General features: G+C 37.5%; 1 protein-coding gene across 1 annotated transcript; it reads left to right on the top strand.

Annotated features, from left to right (window-relative positions):
* Positions 1-4,021: 4,021 nt before the first annotated feature.
* On the top strand, positions 4,022-20,969 carry LOC110111732. The gene is made up of 6 exons (XM_020843730.2): positions 4,022-4,430; positions 6,439-6,552; positions 9,706-9,786; positions 17,261-17,433; positions 17,579-17,675; positions 20,578-20,969. The coding sequence occupies exons 1-6, from the start codon at positions 4,128-4,130 to the stop codon at positions 20,689-20,691; spliced, it is 882 nt and encodes a 293-aa protein (XP_020699389.1). The 5' UTR covers positions 4,022-4,127; the 3' UTR covers positions 20,692-20,969.
* Positions 20,970-21,263: the final 294 nt, after the last annotated feature.

The raw sequence follows: 21,263 nt of genomic DNA, 5'->3' as shown, positions 1-21,263 counted from the left end.
GAACTCTAGCCGAACGTCAAAACTTCCGCTATTTGGTTGCAGGTGAACAGTGCGACGCCCAATGCTTTTAAAACCGGACCGGACCGGCCGGTTCAACCGGTTGAACCGCGAACCGGCCGGCCGGCCGGTTACGGTTCTAGTTAAAACCGGTTTCGCACAAAACCGGTATTGAACCGGTCGAACCGGTGGTTCGACCGGCCAACCGTCGAACCGGTCCCGGTTTTTAATAACCGGCCAGTCGTATAATTCATTCGGTTTTTAATATCTGCACCATGAGGTGAACACCGGCAAACCGGGCGGCCTCTTTGGAGGTGAACATCATGAGGTGAACGCTTGCTGTGTTAAGTTGTTGTGTTGTTGTTTGGAGGGGTTGAGGCGAACGGGCGCCGGCGGCAGGGGTGGGCAGCCGCTTTGGAAGGGGTGCGTGCGTAGACAGCGAGGGAGTAGCCGGCGACGAGGATACGACAAATAGTGAGGGAGTAGCTGGCGGAGGATGAAAGCTGAGAAGCTGAGAAGATGTCGGAGAAGGCTGAGAAGATGTCGGAGAAGGCTGAGAATGACGAAAGCTGAGACAGCGAGGGAGTAGCTGGCGGAGGATGAAAGCTGAGAAGATGTCGGAGAAGGCTGAGAAGATGTCGGAGAAAGCTTAAGGCTTTGTTGCTGGGAGGAAAAAGACAAATAGTGGCGTGGAGTGGTGGACAGAACTCCACATCTACCTTTTCAATTTTTTTTTTTAATTTTTTTTATCTTATATGAGAATAGTCAAAACACTATCTCAAATGAAGACAAAATATTACCAATTATATACTTATAAATTTTAGATCCTCTCATAGAATTAAATATATAATTATTTTTTAAATATAATAAATATTTATTACGTCATCCGGTTCGACACCGATTCGACCCCGGTCGAACCATTGAACCGCTAACCTCTTCTTTTTCCGGTTCATTGTCCGGTCCGATTTTCAAAGCCTTGATAAAAATGATAGATATAAGACATATAATAAATTGAAGTTAAACTTTGACATGAAAAATACAAGATATGTGCTAATGAATTATCAGTAAACATATCATATATTTTGTGTGTATAAAAGTCAAGACAATTAGTCATAATCGATGATCGTGTTCATTTATTAAATGAATATATTAATGAAGCTTGATTGCCAAACACTTTCTACTTTGTTTGACTCCTTATTTAGCTGAGTTTTAGCTAGTTGATGTTCTTAGATTCTTCCATTCTCAACATTTAATTTGGAGGATCTATAGGTTAAAGGATCGAGTTGAATTTTGTTAACATCAGCCTAATATCATTGATCCTATTAGGATATGGAGCTATGAAAATGAAGTTTAATATATCATTTGTAAGGAGATATTCCACTTGTGTAAACACAATTATTCCCCTGATCTCTAAGTCCTTGATCATATAGTATCTTGAGATCATAATATATTCTCATTATAATTCAACCAATTTAGCATGTATATTTGTAATCTTCAGAAAATCATTCAAATTGGGTTCATAGGTCAAAAGTTCGACCATTGTAACTTTAATCCTAAACTATTGAATTTGCTTAAAGATGTATTATCTTTTTTTTTGTAGCAATCTTCTTAGTTAATTAATCTTTATTGTTGTGTCCTATTTGCGGCAATAGAGAAATATAAAATTTCACATCTTAGCTTTGTATGGAGATCCAACACACAATCAGATAAAAGAAAGGGTGTAGTGTTCATAGAGACACCAGAGTTTACATGGAAATCTCTAAAAGGGGGAAAACCACTAGACTTAGCCCAATTTGAATGAATTCACTAGTATTTCCAGTTGATTACAAATAAGGCTCTTCCTGAGGGGGAAGGCCTTGATTTGATGTAGCAAATAAACATAATATAGAATGCATTACATGGTGGGAATTAGAAGAATAAGTATTGACATGTTTGTTTGGTTGGCAGGACCATAGTTGGTGGGTGACGAAGGTTGGAAAGATCGTAGTTGGATGACGATGGTCAAAAGGATCCTAGTCGGCTAGTGATGGAGGTCGGAAAGACCATTGTCTTGTGACAGAGGTCAGAATGACAATAGTCTGGTGACGGAGGTCGAAAGGACCACGGTCTGCGGGAAGTAGTGATAAGAAAGACCGTTATATGGTGATGGAGGTCGAAAGGATCGCAATCTAGCATTGAATGTCAGAAGGACTATCATTGACAGAAAGACCATTGTTTAGTGACGGAGGTTGGAAAGACCGTAGTCTGGCAATGGAGGTCGCAAGAACTATAATCTGGTGATGGAGGTCGAAAGGACCATAGTCGGATGCTAAGTGGAAGTTCGACATCAGTTGGTGGACGGGCAGAAGTCCAACGTCAGTTGATGGCCGGTTATCAGTCTGGTGTTAGTCGGTGGTCGAGCAGAAGTCTGACGTTAGTTGGCAGCCAAATGTAATTCCAACAATAATTAGAAGTCATGTGGAAGTCCAACATCAATTGGTGGCCAAAAAGAAGTCTGGCGTTAGTCGGTGTCTGATCCGAAAATAGCCCGGCTATAATCGGTGGTTCTACGGTGGTCGAGGAAGAGTCTGATGGCATGATAGGTCTAATTTCTCTCTTTTCCTTGTCTTCCTTTTCTTCCTTGCTTTTCCCTCCCCTTCAATGAAGAATGAGAAGTCTATTTATAATTTTCTGATAGTGGCATAGCTAGTAAATAGAAGGGAGATCAATGGTAAGTTGAGAGTGATTTTAATGGATAGACGATGTTGATCCCCTTGATCGTAGACCATTTATTGGACATTTGAATGCTTTAGGTGATGTCAAAATTTGACAATCCTGGGCTCGTTGGATTTTTCTCATCGAGTCGCTCAATTCAATTATAAGCATGTCACGCTTGAAAACCATTTGGTAATCCAAATTATGGTTTGAACCGTCTAAATATGCTTTGTGTCTTCGATTTGGACCCATTTGGGCTCAGACTGAGTCGAATTTGGTGTCGTTTCGTTTTTTTTTTTTTTTTTTTTTTTTTTTTTTTTTTATTTTTTTTTTTTTTTTATTTTTTTTTTAATTTTGGTTTTTTTTTTTTTTTTTTTTTTTTTTTTTTTTTTTTTGAGACATTCAGTTTGATCATAAATTTTGTTGAAATTGGAGTTCATATCATCCTGAAATTAATTTCAGAAGCTTTCAACTCAAATTTGCCTCGAGTTTCGTGCCCATCAAGATAATTTTGTGATGATATATCATTTATAATTCTATAGAAGCCCAATTTCCCAAATTCCTATTACAAGCTCATTAAATTTGTCCAAATTTGAGACCTTCTAGTTCTAACCTATGCTAGCCCCAAACTCTAATAATATTGGATAACCAAGCCCAACCATCCCCTAACTTCACACTTGATTTCCTTCACCTTATGTTATATTCAAAGCGTTCAACTAGTTGTCTGAGTGTTTCTCTTAGTCAAACAACATTAAATATAAATATTACTTTCTTATATCTTCTTGATTATTTTATCTTCTTTCCATTCTTCCATTGTCCTATTGGTATTGATATTGTATATATCTGATGCGGACTAGAATATACGCGGCGGTAGAGTAAAAGTATAGCGTCTTAACAATATACGTATATCCAGCACACAAACAGATAATTAAGTTAGAGAAACACCAGAAACTTTTTTACGTGGAAAACCCGAAAAGGGAAAAACCACGGGGCCTGGCCCAGATAAGAAATTTCCACTATATCTGGATTGGTTACAACGTTTGATTCGCTCCTTCACTTGGAGATGCTAGAATTACAGTTTAAAATTAACTCGAAGATTGGATCATAATAAATATTTGAATAATTTAATTATTTTTAATTTGTTGATAGTAAGTTTTGACTATCAACTATAAAATTTTGAATTTTAAATTTATATATGTGATGTGTATATAAATTTGATGCAATAGACTCAAAAGTATATTAAAAAAATCATTTAACTCGTTAAGAAAATAAAAATCAATGTTGAGTCATCTTCCGGCCAAAATCCCAGCTTTATACTTGAGCAGCCCACAAATGACCAAAACCAAAGAATTGTAATTAGCAAGATTATCCAGGTCCTATCCCTTTGGCTTTGAGCTCCTCTACTGTGAGCAGTAGCAACGTACGGGAGAGGAAAGATGCATTCTTTGGGGCTTAAGCTAGTGTCTTTGAAGCCGGCAACGTTCTCCAAAGCGTGGCCAAACCATAGTGAAAGGACGAGACGTTGTCATGTGATCCTGTCTTCCTCCAATTCTTCTTCGTCGTCCTTCTCCTCTTCTTTTTCGTCTTCGTCTTCCTCTTCCTCTTCCTCATCTTCTTCATCCGATAAAGGTGGTACGGAGAACGAGAAGATCCTTTCTTCTACGACCACATCTTTTCTTTCGAAGAGCCAGAATTACGCCCTTCTCAAGAAGCAGATGGCCGTGGCGGTCAATTCCGAGGTAGTTCTTCTCGTTACACCTTTTACTGATGTCAAATTAGTTTGGGAGTTCTTCTGCCCTCATTGAACAGAAAGCCTATTTTCTTAGCTTTTCAGCCTACATGCTCTGATTTCTGTTCTTTTCTGTATAATTTAATTCACTCTGTAGCTCTCATTCATGATAACTATCTCTACCATGGATTTTGTTGATGTGCGTCAAAACATACTTTTGTGGTGAAACAAATCTGTCATAAGTTATTCTTTTGAAGGTGAGTGAACCTTTCTTTATAGTAAATCTAGCTGAACTGATATTTTAGTTATGGTGTAAACCATACTTCCGGTATCTACAAATTGGTCAAATAGATATATTGCCAGCAGTTAGAGTATATTTGCTCAATTTTTATACTGGATGTGGACATGCAGTGCATTAATGAGAAAAATTAGTTTTCTTGCTCTCAATGTATCAGTTTTACTGGAATGTTTGATACTTGGAGTTATAAGTGGTTTCTACTCTGCCAATATGTTTGTTTCTCACTTATGAGTTAGAGAAATTATTATGTGCGGACACCGAACGCCGTCGGAAGAACAACCAGAATGCTACACGTCACCCCCTGCTCGGTACCTGACTCGGTACTGCTCGGTACAACGGCTCGGTACCCGGCTCGGTGCCACTGACGTGGCGCATTCTTGTTGATCTCCGGATGGTAAACTGCGTTCGGCGTCTACACAAAATAATCTCTCTGTGTTAAGGTTCCATCTCAAGATTAAATGACTACAATGATTACTTAAATCTATTGTTTTTATGCTGACTTGAGCTAGTCTTACTTAGCTATAGGGCAGTTTGATCTGATCTTTATTAGGGGTAGTTTTGGCTTGTTAAATTGAATTCCAGCTAAAAAACTTACTTTAAATTGAACCCATGGCTAAACCATCCCGCACAACAGCCAAGTTAAAGAAAAAAAAAATTAGAGAATACATCTTGCTCTCATAGGGATCATCATAGACATGTTTTGACAAATTTAAAACACAAACTACTAAATAGAGAGTTGCAAGATAAAATAATTAAAATGAAAAAAAAAATCATTTAGTTTTGTAATTTGCTTGTTATAGCGCACAAGAATTGTGCTTTCGGTGAACATAAACCATCAGATTTCTATTGAGGAGGCTATTTTTCAATTTTATCTGAATTATATGCTGGATATGCATTTTAAATTGCTGCTATCTTTTTGACATCATAACTTTGCAAAAGAGGGAATTAGGTTACATCTATCAACTTCATCTATGGTGAACCTCACTTGCAGGTGTAAGCCTATACCTGTATATAATCTAACTTAGTTGTGGCTTTGTCTACTCCTAGGCCAAGAACCATGTGATTGCTTATCAGATGGTTCTTAGCATCTGAGCTTTAGCTTTAAGATTATTATTTAACCTCGTTATGTATTTTTCCATTTTCTTTACATATGTGTTTTTTTCGATTTATTCTTATATTTTGGCCAGTCTTCTATTATTCTCATAAAAGAATGGATGGTGAGCATGCATGACCATTTTTCATTTTGCTGCAAGTAATGTAGGATGCATAAGTAGTTTATTGTAAGTCCTGGATTGATAGTTATAGCATTTTTTATCTCATATATTCCCATATATATGGAAATCATTGTATTAAACATGGTTAAGAAGCATCTTAGGAAAAATATTTCTTATCTTGCTGACCTGTTTTCAGTTTGAGTTAGGATTACATAAAAATGTGTGTCCTTCTTTGATTTGGTTCCAGTTTGTTGATTAAAATTATGTTTTGAAGTTTTTGTTATAGCTGTATTGTTGATGAGTTTGCTTTTATTTTCTGGAAATTTAACCATTTATTTGTTCTTAGGTCTAAAAAACAATTTATCAACTAATAATACCTTCTCTATCATTTTTTTGGATATAGTCTTGGCTAATCTTATTGGTCCCTGTTGTTAGAAAGGAATATTTTAAACTAATTGGCATCTTTCTCCCATTATAATCTTATTTCAATGATTTGGTTTTGTTAGAATTATAAAGAAGCTGCAAGAATAAGGGATTCCTTAAAATCTTTTGAGGAGGAAGAACCAGTATTGCGCCTTCAAGGATTGTTAAAGAAGGCTATTCTAGAAGAACGGTTTGAGGTACTTAATTTTTTTGTACCTAGTTCTCTTATTTCTATTGTCAATACTGAATTATGAAGCTATGATGATCCAATTGAGAACGTTTTAGCACCCCATAATTAAAATGCATATGATTTGAATATTTCAACTTCTACTATATTTTTATATTGAAAGTGCAATAAGCAACACCTAAAATAAATTTTGTTAAACTCAAAGAGCACTTGCATTACAAACTCTTCTAGAAGCTTGAGCAGATTGTAAATATACAAGTCCCTTAGAAAAAATCATGAAGCACCGTGCCCATGCATGTTGTAAAGAGGCATCAGGCGCTTATGTGTCCATACACAGTGGGTAGGGGCAATCAAGCATGTAAAGTCATCCTCATACATGGCATTTGTGACAAGGGAGATGTTGGTTCAGTGTGCACCACAATGTATAACTAAGCACCTCTTAAATTCATCTCTACTAAAAGCTCCAGATGATGTGAAATGTGTAGCCAAAGCTTTATAGGTTGCGCATAGAGACAACAATCAAGACATTAGAATTTAATTGGGACATCCCCATTCTCTGCCATGGTAGATGTGTTAAGGATACTTATGTAACAACTCAAACTCTTAACTATCGAAATATTGCTGCTTTGACCTAAGAGCCTTATGGTTTTGTCCTGTTGGTGAAACTTCCCAGGAGATCACTCATCCTAGGATTTCTTCGGGATGAGCATGCTTAACTGTGGAGTTTCTTAAATGAAATTTTAACCATTACACCAAAGGCGCCTCAATGTTTAAGAGTTTAGTTTCTTTTACTTAAGGGGTATCACAATCTCCCCCACTTAAGTAACTGACGTTCTTGTCAGTATCCTTATCCCAGAATCATCCACCAGACATATAGGATTCTAGAGGTGGCCCCTATAAGTTCAAGTGTTGACTCCTGTCACGTAGCACTTTGTCTCATACAGGGTTTAAGAGGAGACTCCCACGACGTAATATTTTGTCTTGTATGACACTTATTTACCATCTTCTGGCTGGTGTATTGCTCTGATACCAATTGTAACAACTCAAACTCGTAACTATCTAGATATTATCCGCTTTGGCCTAAAAGCCTCACGGTTTTATCCTGTTTGTGTAACTTCTCAGGAGGTTACCTATTTCAGGATTTCTCCGGGATAAGCACGCTTAACTGCGGAGTTTCTTAAATGAAATTCTAATTATTACACCAAAAGACGTCTCATTGTTTAAGAGTTTAACCTTTTTTATTTAAGGGGTTTCACAACTTATAGGTATATGTCCAATAAATCTACCTCCCTATAATTACAATGGAGATTTGAACTTGTGACCTGCTTTGATATCATTTGTTTCCATGAGAGCGCGCGTAATGGGAGGAGAGTGTGAATTGAATGGTAACATTTTCAATTAAATTTGTAGAAACTAGAGTGAAAAATAAAGTTAATTTATATTTGAGAGTTGTGTGTAGTAAATACAAAAAACCTAAGTTTAAGAGAGTTAAAACTTAACATAATAAATTCAAATTACAAAGAAAGCAAGGATTTATAGTGATTTAACTTCTCGTTTAAGTCTTTGTCCACTCCCTGTGATCGCCCCTACCCCCCCCTGGTAATTTCACTAACCACATTCACAAATCATTAAGTTAAAAGCTACTACAATCTTCAACCTCTCTTTCAAGCTTCAACCTCTCTTTCAAGCTTAGGAAACTGTAGCCTGCTCTTAATGTCAACCCACACCTAACCTTTTTCCAGGCTCAAGTACTACCCTAAATCACGTTTTTATTGGCTTAAGGACAACCCGCATAAGAACATAAGCAACAAGAAGAAGCTAGAACTCTAGAAAAAGACATAAAGATGAAAAAGGGCTTACAATGTGGAGCACTAATACATAACAAAATTTTCAAGTCTATCTAGTAAGATATCTGTGAATGTGCACTGTAAATCTTCAATATCTAATCATGCAACTAGAAATTAAGATGATAAATTCAAAGAGAAACCATGCTTCAAAGATCAAAGACAACTTTCACAATATTCCACAAGGAGGCTTTATGAGAGAAAGCTTGGAGTCTATCATTTGGCAATGGTTTCTTAGGCTCCTTCAGTAAATAGATGAATTTATTGACTTAAGGCAGCTCATATCGATCCAAATTCTGAGCGGAGGAGTGGTTGAGATGACTTTGAGTTTAATATTTTTTTATAATATAATAAGCATGTGCACTCCAATCTATCAAAACATTTAGTAACTAAGACAAATTACAAAATTTTCTTTTGGAAGGTTCTAAGCCATTAAGACAGAAAAGTATGTGATATTTTGTTTAAAATATGGCTAAGTGATTAGGTGGTCAACCATCCTAAAGAGAAATTTTTTGCTGCCAATCAATTGCAGGCCAATTTGAGTAGGCAAATAGGTTGGGTTGATTGATTTGGTGCTAATTTGCAAGACAAAATCATCTGATATACTTGACCCGAGTGAATTGGCTAATTTTAGCCCAAATTTGCCAGTTTCGTTGGTCAATGACCTGTCATGTTGGTTTGGACTAAAAAGTATTTTTCTTGTACCAAATTTGGTCCAAACTCCAAACCAATTTCTAAACATTTTTAAGGGATACAAAATAATTTTATGCATCCCTATAACCTATATGAAATGGCCTAAGCATGATAAGCTTGGCAAATTAGTTGTGCTCATCTTTTAGCCTACAGAAGGAATATAAACAATTGAGATGCACTTTAAGCATCAATCTTGAACTTTATCATCATTTGGGCATCTCTTCAAGTGAATCTAGCTAATAAACTTGACGACACATGGTTAGCCCACCTACATAAGAATTATTTGTCATGATCAAAATTAATATGGGGTAAGCATAAGGTTAGCAAATTTTGTCATGTGAAGTGGGACCAAAAAGATGGCTACAATTTGGTATTTATCTTTTCTAACAATTGATCATATTTACACCTGGAAATGTCGGTGGCCGCCAACAACTAGTGCTACATGGAAAAGTTAAGTTTCATGAAACTTGTAATTAACACTTTTATACTTTAAGGAATATCTGAACATTTCTGCGTTTTATTATTACAAGTTCCTTTTTAAGCTATTGTCTTTCCTTTTCCTGAAGTAGAAGCTTGAAATGTTTACTTGTAAAACTTTTGTTCATCTTGGCCGGTAAAATTTTCAGGATGCTGCCAGATATCGAAATGAATTGAACATTTTGGCCCCACACGCCTTGTTGAAATGTTCAAGTGATGCTACTACGGTGGTATGTACTTTTTTATTTACATACATTACTTGGATAAATACATACACAGTAATGAATAGAAAAAAAATATATCAATTGGTTGAGAAGTCCTCTGGTCGTGTTTTCAAACTTGTTCTGGCATGAGATGACTGATCATGAAAGTCCCATTGATGCAAGGAGCAAATGTTATAGTAGATTGCTGGGCTACGAACTGTCTTTATAACTACTGCATAAAATATTTGTCTGCTACACTTGAATGGCTTGATTCCTATTTCATGTTTTCTAATAGTTGTATTGCATATTACTGTGTAGGTAAGAACTTTTTAAAAATAATTTCTTTATTTCATGAAATGAAAAAAATGCGAGTAGGAAGCTCTTAACTTATCTGATAGAAAGAATGTCACTTGTTTGTATGTTAATGGATTAATTAAATTTTAATTTTCAAGCTATACTGTATAGAAAGAAATGCCTGCTGTATTGAATTATTCTAGATTGTATTAAACAGGACCACCTATCACAACTAATAATTTTAAAAAATTTAACTAATATGGAATGCAAAACAAAGGTTTTATTGTAAAATATTGATTGCCCTTGTACTCATGGGCATGTTGAATCCAAATTGTCTGTGACTCAATTATCAACTATGTCAAATATAGATTGATGACTAGGTCATCTAATGTGGATTGTTGGAGACCCGACAATTGTTATTCTGTTCTCTTGACAGTCTATCAGTACACTATTCTTTAGCAAGAAATTGTTCTTACGAGGACTCTTTGATGGAATTTGATGTAGCGCTACATGTGGCATACAACCATTCTGGAAGCCTGAATTGATGGTGTGTATGCAAAGCAAGGCTTTATAATTAAAGTTTGAATGTCCCTAGAATCACGGTATGATAAATCAACATTACCATGATTCAATGGTTTCATTGTTGAATGTGGTTCTATGACTCAATTGTCCACTTCAAACTATGAAAAACATGATAGTTGCTATCCTGTTTTCTTGATAGTTGCTATAGTATAACATCTCATAACATAGTATGCAATGCTTTAGATATCATTCATCTTTATTGAAGAAGGAATAAACTTGATATAGAAACAATCACTTAGTGTTATTGTGTAAGCTCATAATGAGATGCCCATCCACCTGTTTCTTCATAATCTGTTGAGCACTCGTCAGATGCCTCTTTAATTCTTCCAAAACCCTTTCCCTCTCCTCCAAGTACTCTTCCACTAAAGAAACTAGGGTGCTAATATGCCCAAAATGTACCAGGTTTGGTGGATCACTTCCATACAACACTTTGAATGGGGTCATATGATAAGCAAAATGGTAAGTGTTTTATCAGTAATCTGCCCATGCCAACCATTTGGCCCACAACTTGGGTGTCTCTGACACAAAGTATTGTAGTTCGGTTTTCAAACTCCTATTGACCACCTCTTTCTAACCATCTGTCTGTGGGTGGTAGGCGATGCTTCTCTTCAGTGCTGTCCCCTGTAATCTGAACAACTCCCTCCAGAAATGGCTGAGGAATATCTTTTCCCTATCAGATACTATCGACTCCGGTATTCCGTGCAATCTAACCACCTCCCTGATGAAAGTTGATTCCATTGTTACTGCTGTGTATGGATGTCGTCGGGGAATGAAATTGGCATGCTTGTTCAATCTGTTTGCTACCACCATAATCACTGTGAACTCTTCTGATCGAGATAATCCATCTATAAAATCTATGGAAACCTCCTCCCATACCCAACCTGGTAGAGCTAAAGGTTGTTGTAATCCTCCTGGATACATGGTCATATACTTGTTCTTCTGATAGATCTCACATCTGGCTACCATCTCCTCCACATCCTTATGCACCCACTTCCAATACAGCTCTATTGCAAGCCTTTTGTACGTCTTTTGTACCCCTGAATGACCCCCCACAACTCTCCCATGAAATTCCTTGCAACAGACGTGGGATATGTATTGATGTTATAAGCATCACAAACCTGCCCTGGTAAAGAAGCCTCTCTCCCTCCAACTAATACCCTGGGCGGCTACTCTCTTCCTTCAACAAATCAGCCTGAATCTTTCCCAAATCCTCATCCCATGCACTCTCTGCCACAATGACTTCCCAATTCAACATCAATGGTATCCATACTACCACTCCCCCATACATCTGGATAAGGCATCTACTGTCTTATTTTTTACTCCTAACTTGTACCAGATCTCAAAATCACACCCCAGCAACTTGGACAACCATCTCTGGTGCTCCTCAGTCATCATCCTTTGTTCCAACAAGTACTTCAGGCTCCTCTGGTCTGTCTTGACGATGAAATGCCGATCCAACAAGTAGGGCCGTCACTTTTGGATGTCTATCATAATCGCCATCAACTCATCATAAACTGCATCCTGGCCCTGGCTGTCAAAACCTGGCTGAAGTAGATGATGGGTCGATGGTTCTACATGACTACTGCTCCCAAACCATATCTTGAGGCATCTGTCTGTACTATGAAGAACTGAGTAAAGTCTGGTAGGGCCAAGATCGGTACAATAGTCATAGCCTTCTTCAGGCTCTTAAAAGCTGTTGTGGCCACTTCCCCTCATAAAAAACCATCATTCTTCAGTTGCTCTGTTAGTGGCTATGCGATGGTGCTTTACCCTTTCATGAACCTCCTATATTATCCTGTTAGTTCTAATAATCCCCTCAACTCCTTGAGATTATTTGGTATTGGCCACCTCAACATGCTTCAATCTTGGCATGATTTGCTGCCACCCCCTCCTTAGAGATGAAATACTTCACACTAGTTTGGACAAAATAACATTTCTTCAGATTGGCCTTCAATTGGTGCTCATGTAACACTTCTAGAACCCTCCTTAAGTGCTCCCAGTGCTCCTCGTATGACTTGCTATAAACTAGGATATCATAAAAAATCTCCTGAGATGAGATCTGAAGACCTTGTTCATGAGGGAATGGAAAGTGGCTAGGTCATTAGTGATGCATATTTTAGAAATTCATAATGCCTCTCATGAGTTCTGAAAGTATTTTTGGGCACATCTTCCTTCTTTATCCTGATCTGATGGTATGCGGACTTCAAATCTATCTTGGTGAAGATAACTGCTCCACTCAACTCATCCAACAGCTAATGGATCAATGGGATGGAAAACTTGTCTGCACAGTTTCCATATTTACTACCCTGTACTCCACACAAAACCTATAACTCCAATTTTTCTTTTTAACCATCAATATTGGGCTAGAAAAGGGGCTAATAATGGGTTTGATAATCCCTACTTCTAGCATCTCTCTAATCAGCTTCTCAATCTTATCTTTCTAAAATTGTGGATAGTGGTAGGGCCTGACAATAAGGTGACACACCTTCCTTCAAAGTGATAGCATGCTTCTGTTCTCTTGGTGGTGGCAATCTCTGAGGTGGTTGAAAAACCTTATTGAATTGCTAGATCAATGGTTGTATTTAAAGAGGAACTTCTCGTCCTTCCTCTAATCTGATCCCCTCTTGCCTATGCAGTTCCACCAAGTACCCCTCCCCCACTTCTTGGATACTCCTCACCATAGTTTTAAGTGAAATCATGAATTTTGAGAGCCCCCATCTCCCCTTATCATTACTCTTCTCCCTTCTACCATCAGCTCCATCGTGAATGCCTTTCAATTGACCTTGGTGTCTCCGAAGGTCTGCTATTACTTCATCCCCAGGATGATATCGGTGCTCCCTAACTCTAATGGGAGAAAATCCTCCCTCACTTGTATCCCCTGTATAGTTAATGTCACTCCCCTATATATTCCCTAGCCCATCTCCACCTTTCTCATGCCCATCATCTCTCAATAACACCATGTATCCACCAATTTTATCCACAATTGGTTCACAACCTAGTTGGAAATGAAATTGTGGGTAGCTCCACTATCAATAAAGACCACCACCTCCCTATATGCTATTTCCTCTTTCACTTTCATCGTAGGGTGAATCCTACCATTGAGTTCAGGGATACCTCCACCACATCTAGATGTAACTTGTCCTCCATCTCTCCCTCTACCTCCCTTTAACCTCCTCATTTTTCTCATCATCACTGACAGTGAAAACCTAAAAAGTTCGGTCTCTACATCTATGTCCTGGAGTGTACTTCTCATCACACCTGAAACATAGTCCCTTTGCCATCTTCTTCTGCATCTCCTTCTCCGTCAATCTTTTGAAGTTTCCCCCACTTCCACCTCCTAATGGCTTCTCCCTGGGAGTCTCACGAAGACTACTGGTTGTCGTTCCCTTGGGTGCTAGAAGAGTGGTAGTCATCCTATAAGAGCCACCTGAACTGTTTCCCCTCGCTCCCCTCTCTTAGTACTTCTGATCTTCTACTAACTGCACCAGTTCCATTGCCTATCCCAAGTCATGAGGCCTCATGACCCTCAGCGCAGCTCTGATCTCATATTTGAGTCCCTTCATGAACACAGTCTCTGATAGTCGCTCCACCCGATTGGCCAAATGCTCAAATCTCTCATTGCAGTCTGCCACTAATCCATCATGTACCATGATAAAGAACTGCCATAAAAGTCCCCTCTCCTGTCGGTTCGGAAACGTTCCAATAAACATTTTTTGAATTCCCTCCAACTCCGCATGGGTCTCCTTTGATCCCTCCACTGATTCCAAGATAATGCATTCCCCTCCAAACATAACTCTGCCGCTGTCAACTTTTCCTCCTCCATCAGCCCATTGACGGTGAAATGCCTCTTCATCTTGTAGAACCACCCGTGTGCGTTCTCCCCTTCAAAGATTGACATCTTCAGCTTCCTCACCTTCAGATCTCCCCTGTGTCCCTGTATTCCTCCATTATTTCCCCTTTCCCCTATGCTTTGCTCTTCCCAAGTTTCTCGATCTTCCCTTACACGCTCATCTTCAAACTTCACCTTCTCCCCTCCTTTCTCCAAAATCAGCACCCCTCCTACTATAAGTTCCCTCTTTTCTCTCCCAACTAGCACCTCTTGGCTCATGCCCCCCATATCCATCCCTATCTCCATACCTTTCCCCTTTCTCCTCTGTGATCTCCACATTGTTTTCCCTCCTATGAAATTCAAAATTCGTAGTTCTTCCCACCGGTCCCTTTGTCTCCGATGTCGGCATTTGAATTTGATTTTTCAATGGCTTCTTCACCATCGCATGAAGATCGGAAACTTTGTCTTCCACGGGTGAAACCTTGTCTTCTACGGATGAAATCCGATGATCTTCCACCGTTGTTTTTATTTGGCTCATCTCCCCTTCAAGGCATTCCTCCAACACATCTACCTTCTTGGCCTCCATCAATACCCGGATTTTTGTAGGTTCAAAAAATTGGGTTATTGATCCAAAAAACAGCAAGAAACTGTTCCTCCGGCCAAAAAACAGCAGCTGAAATTTCAGAAAACACCCCATAAACGGTCCTTTCCCAAAATCTATTATGATATCAATTTGATATGAAATACTTGAATATTTCAAGTAAACCCTAACAAGATGGACGAAAATAGTTGGAAAACACCACAAATCTAATGGATAATAAACAAAAAAACAGTAGTTTTTATTGTATAAATCAAACTAACGGAAGAAATAAAGCAAGATATAATTGATCCTCAATTCAAGAGGAGGATCGTTCTCTCCCAATCCCTAGATGAATCTAGAGCCCAATACACCAAGAACAAGAACTTCGAAATCAGCCACAATACAAAACATAACCCTAACCATAATCCCTCTCACTATTTAAAGCATGCAATCACCTCCTTAGGTCTAATCCCCTCTCCCTATTTTTGGAGATTGTTAGTGCATGTGAGACTATTGGTTTTATATCTAGATTGGTTGAAAAAATATGTTGATATTGAAATACCCGATTGTTAGTTCTCACCCACTGGCTTTAGCTTTTGTGTTGAAAATGAGTTTGACCACTTGTGTATTCAATCTAACTTGCCCCCGCGTTGATTTCACGCTCTAAAAATATCTGTTGCTTAACCCAACTTTTGGGCATCGACTTAAGTAGAGGAATTCAGGAGGAAATCACAATTCCTTATAATAAGTGCTAATCATTTTGATGATGATGGTTTGAATACCATTATGATGTTCCATGTTAATACGGCTGCTACTTGAATAGAATTTGTCGGATTTTCCGCTGTAGAGATTTTGGTGAGAATAGTTTCGATAAGAAGTGAAATGGAGCACAATATTTGAAAATATAAACATTTATTTAAATGCAGTTACAAGCATAAAAAATAACTTAATGGTTATTAGACTTGTGAATCAAATATGACTAAGAGGACTAAAATCATAGTCCCATTTTGACATAACTAAAAAAATTTAGAAAAGAAACTCTATTATTACAGATGTATTTCAACATAAAGGTCTCAAAAGCTTCCAAGAAAGTTGAGAGAAAAAAAAGCCAGTGACTTGTAGCATATAGGACATTATTCTTGTCTTCCATAGGGAGTTTTACCCTTGTAAATATCTTTGGAAGCAAGGGGCCGTTTAACAGAGAAGGCTAGGGCTCAAGTCTACCTAAAAATCTCAAACTTGCAGTCGTTTACCTGCCATATCTCACACTAGTTTTATTGAAAGACTTTTTTTTTTTGAAATGTTGAGCATATTTTTTTCCTATATTCGGCGTGTGTTTATATATTACCATATGACTCATGTCTAACACATGTTAAACACTTTATATTCTTGTGTTATGGTGGGTTCATGGATAACCTAGCTCTCTAACAAACAAATCCTAAATGAAGCAGCTTATTATGAATGGCACATTAGTGATTCTTTTTAAGTATTAAGGCTTTGTTTGGGACAATTTTTTTATTGCTTTTTAAAGTAGCTTTCTAGTATAAAAATTAAAATTTTTTAACTAAAAAGCTTCTTTAAGAAGCAGTAAAAAAGCCGTCACAAACGAAACCTAAGTCTCCGTTCTCGATTTTTTAAATATGAGAAAACTGCCTGTTAGTAATTTATCTTTTGCACTCGAACTTTTTTTGATTTTTTGATTTGAATTATCCTTATTTTCTCGCTATGGTGGGAGGTTTATGAATTGGCTGTATCTCTTGCATCAATGAGCTTACTTGGTGGCATTTATTTGTTTAATTAATTATAACAATAACAACATCAAGTCTTTATCCCCCTATATGGGATCGGCTACATGAATCTTTTTTCTCCGTTGTCATGTTAGGAGTCAATGGAGAAAAAGGATTTATGTAGCCGACCCCACGTAGTGGGATAAAGGCTTGATGTTGTTGTTGTTGTCATGTTAGGAGTCAAATTTTTATTTAAATCTAATAAAAATATCATTTCTTATATTTTCTGACCAAGTCTTTTTAAGTCTACCTCTACCTTTATTAAAATAAGTCAAATCCAATACATCTACTTTATTTAGTCAATTAATTAAGGCATATGATTTTTCCTTGATTCTAAAAAAAAGCTATGAATGGTTACCAATAGTTAAAAAAAAAACAATAATATATTGCATTTAAGCATGCTTGAACTTTTCTTATGGTAAAAAACAGGGTATACGGGTGCAAGTCAGGAGTGTGTATATTGAGAGCAGGAGCCAGCCATCAAAAGGGCAGTACTTCTTTGCTTATCGAATCCGAATCACTAATAATTCAGAGCGTCCTGTACAGATCCTTAGACGGCATTGGATCATAACAGATGGCAACGAGAAAACTGAGAACCTCTGGTCTCTGTTCTATTTTCACTTGTGCTTCATAGCTTGCATTTCAGATTTTTTTTTTAATCGTAATTTGCCTAAAGCCTTTTCTCGTCTCTTCTGCACATGGCTTGTGTTACAATCAATTGAACTGGAGCTCCCTATTCTTTGGCAGGGGAGTTGGTGTGATAGGAGAACAACCTGTAATACTTCCAAATACTGGATTTGAGTATTCTTCTGCATGTCCATTGAGTACTCCTAATGGAAGAATGGTGAGCTCCTCTTTTTGAGTATTGGGGTGTTTGTTATCTAGTAAATAAAAGGTTATTAAGAGCATTAAGTATTCATTGTAGATATTCCAAAAACTGAACACTATATATTCCTTATTTCCCTTTAGGCATCATTTTTTAGGGGTGTCAATTCGGGCCAACGGGTAGGGTTCGGGTTGAACCCGACTTAACCCGGCTATATATGGGTTGACCCTAACACAACCCGGTTTTGCAAACGGGCCAGGTTTGTCAACCTGGACCCGACCCGTGCGGGTTATCGGGTTGACATGACCCGACCCGCGAACATCTGCGGAGCTGAGCGAATCGGAGGGCCAAAGGCTGTGCGCTTGCGCCTGTGGAGCGGAGTGAGTCCGCGAAGTCGTCTTCCGCTGAGTGACCGAGGACGATCATCCGAGGCTTCGCCGAGTGCGGAGCAGCGAGTGCGACAGCGGCAGCTGAAGCGCGGCTATGCGGGCTGGACGCGGGATGCTTGGACTGACAGGTGACGGCGGCCTGTGATGCGGACGGAGGACTCCACCTCATGTGGACGCGATGTCGCAACCTAATTGGCACTCGGGCAGTGCGGAAGCAACCTGACGCGCTGGATGATGAAACGGGTCAATTCGGGTTGACCCGCGGGTTGTCGGGTCAACTTGAACCCGACCCACTTTTCAAACGGGTCAAAAATCTGAACCCGGACCCGACCTGTTTCACAAACGGGCTGACCCAAACCCGGATTTTTGCAGGTCGGGTTTCGGGTCGTGTCAAAAGTTGACACCCCTAATTTGGTTGCTTTTAAAGCTAAAAATCCTTCTATAAAATTTAAGGATTTTATTTTCTATGCATAAATATATCAACTAGGAAATTGCATTTAAGTGATAACCCTTAAATCCTTATCTATTCCTTCGCTTGTATCGATCAAGGATTGTGAAGTCGAGAAAATGGAGTGACCAAAATGAGTGGGATATTGAGGTTTCTAAGGTCTCGACCGAGGTGATGACTTACGCAAGCAAAAAAATTGAGGAGAGAAATAATCATCGAACGCCATTCAGAAGAGAATTAGGATCGCCACGATACCATTTGTTGTGTACCAGGGTGACGTGGTGCATCCTGATTCGCTTTTAGACGGTCCGGTGATCGCATGCAATAATATTTCCATCAGAAGGCCAACATTTTATATAACCAAATCATCTAAGCCAACTCTCTCTAATTTTATCTGACAATGGTGCTACTCCAACCTTTTCACGTACATACTTTTTTTACATTCTATCTCTAAGAGTAAAGCCACTCATACCTCTTGAGCATCCTCTTCTCTGAACTTAATTTTATGCTTCTCTTTTAATGGCCAACATCATAAATTTTTGCAAGTCTCACCACCATCTTATAGAATTTTCCCTCAAGGGTGAGGGGTGATTTCTTTTATGAAAAAAAAAAAAAACCCGAAACATTCCTCAACTTCAACCATCTAACTTGAATTGTTCTACTAATAATATCTCCATCTATTTCAACATCACTTTGAACAATAGGCATGAGACATCTAAAATGTGTACTCTTTTTAATGACTTGATCGCCCAAAGTCACAATCTCCCTACTGGATCTATTACTATTAAAATTACACTTCATGTATTTGAAATTTTAGATTGTTGAACAAAAAATAAATAAATAAAATATAGAAAATGCGAAATGAAGCAACACACCTTTCGACGATCCAACCCCACCTCAAGAGATGCATGCGGAATGAGGCAATTTTTCACTTCAATAACTGTCGAGTGATTCAATCAATAAAAGAGCAGAAATCGGAGAAGGGGAAAAAAAAAACACTTAACACTCTGTTCTCTTTCAATCTTTGTTCAAAAATCTCTCCAAATCCTGTTCAACAACCGTGCTTCCGCCTCCTTTCGCCCGCGTGGGTGTCCCAATTCTTCCACACCCCACAGACAATTGGTCCGATCTAATTTTCGGAGCCCAGAGCTACTATTTTATCAAAGAGAATGCAAGTAAATAGCCTTGAAACTCTACCACGCTATTTCTTCGTCCGAATCATCAAGAATTGTGTAATTAAGCGATAGACTGTAAATAAAGAAAACGACCAAGGGAGGAGCGACGACTTAAGTAACAAAATAGACGAAAATAATTGAGCTCTAAAATTCTCTATGGTTGGCTCTTCATTCTTCCTATTTGCTTGGATATTGTCATATTGATCGAAAGAATGAGAAAGATTCATTGCTTTTATTATTTTGAAGATTTAGGTTTCGTTTGGGACGGATTTTTTATTGCTTTTTAAAACGGAGTTTTAGTACAAAATTTTTTAATTTTGTACTAAACTCAATTTTAGAAAGCAATAAAAAAGCCGTTAAGGCTTTGTTTGGGATGACTTTCCTACTGCTTCTAAAAGAAGTTAGTATAAAATATCACAAACTAAAAATTTTTGTATCAGAAAGCTGCTTTAAAAAGCAGTAAGAAAGTTTTCTCAAACTAAGTCTTAGTGAGAGGAATTCATTTTTTCTCATTATCTTTCTTTCAAGAAATGTGCTCTAAGGTTTTAGTGAGATCCTCTCTGTCCTTACTTTTTTGAAAATGGGATTTAGGCTTTGTTTGGGATGGCTTTCTTGTTGCTTCTTAAAACAGCTTTTTAATACAAAATTTTAAATTTTTGTACTCGAAAGCTGCTTTAAGAAGCAGTAAAAAAACCGTCCCAAATAAAACCTTAATCTATTTCCTTAATTTCTCAATTTGTAGCCTACATTTTATATAGTTGACGCATGCATGTAGATTATTTTATACCGAATTACGTAAGCCTTCTTGTTCTTATCTCTATGAATGTTTTATTATTTTTATATCATTTCTATATGAATGGTTCTAATTTTGTCTCATGACTTGTGTTTTTCCCATAAAATAAATACAGGAAGGTGATTTTGAGATGAAGCATATTGATATGGTTGGATCATCAACTTTCAATGTGGCAATTGCACCTTTCTCTCTTTCCATCATAGGAGATGAAGTTGGTGGCCTCCTTTAGCGTTTTTGTTTACAATCTTTTCATAATATGTTTATATGATCATATGCAATGTGGTCTAATAAGTCGCATATGATGCTTAATTGTATATTTATAAGATCAGTCTGAGTTTGGTCAGAAAAATTTTTCTCATATTTATTTGTTAGCTTGTTAATATGTATGATGTTATTAATATATGGAATTTTTATATTTTTTGGGGTGTAAAATGTAGAGTGAATGATGTTTAGATGCAAATGAGGATGTGACTTATTAGGCATTATATCACTCATGTTAATGTGTAAGGATTGGTTGATGCTTTGTATGCAAAAATAAGGCATTTGTATAAGAACACTATGGTCTCTCTAAATAAGATTTTTTTTTTTTTCGGTAGTAATAATACAAGTGTTTTAATAAAAAAATATTTTAAAAGATAATAAAAAATTTATTCCAAATAAAATCTTTGCCTTTTCGATAGCATAGTATAAGCGCCACGAGACTATGAAATGTAAAAAATATTCATTCTATTAAAAAAGTATAACGTAAAAAATGAAATTATTTTTTTGAAAAAAAAATTATCATAATAAAACTAAAAAATT

This window comes from Dendrobium catenatum, unplaced genomic scaffold, assembly GCF_001605985.2.
Source record: "Dendrobium catenatum unplaced genomic scaffold, ASM160598v2 fragScaff_scaffold_847, whole genome shotgun sequence".
NCBI lineage: Eukaryota > Viridiplantae > Streptophyta > Magnoliopsida > Asparagales > Orchidaceae > Dendrobium > Dendrobium catenatum.
The sequence above is the reverse complement of the archived record's forward strand: the minus strand, read 5'-3'. Positions and strand labels throughout refer to the sequence as shown.

Coding starts and splice junctions, on each gene's coding strand:
- LOC110111732 (XM_020843730.2), top strand. CDS start 4,128: ATGCATTCTTTGGGGCTTAAGCTAGTGTCTTTGAAGCCGGCAACGTTC. Junction 4,431..6,438: donor CCGTGGCGGTCAATTCCGAG/GTAGTTCTTCTC, acceptor TGGTTTTGTTAG/AATTATAAAGAAGCTGCAAG. Junction 9,787..17,260: donor CAAGTGATGCTACTACGGTG/GTATGTACTTTT, acceptor GGTAAAAAACAG/GGTATACGGGTGCAAGTCAG.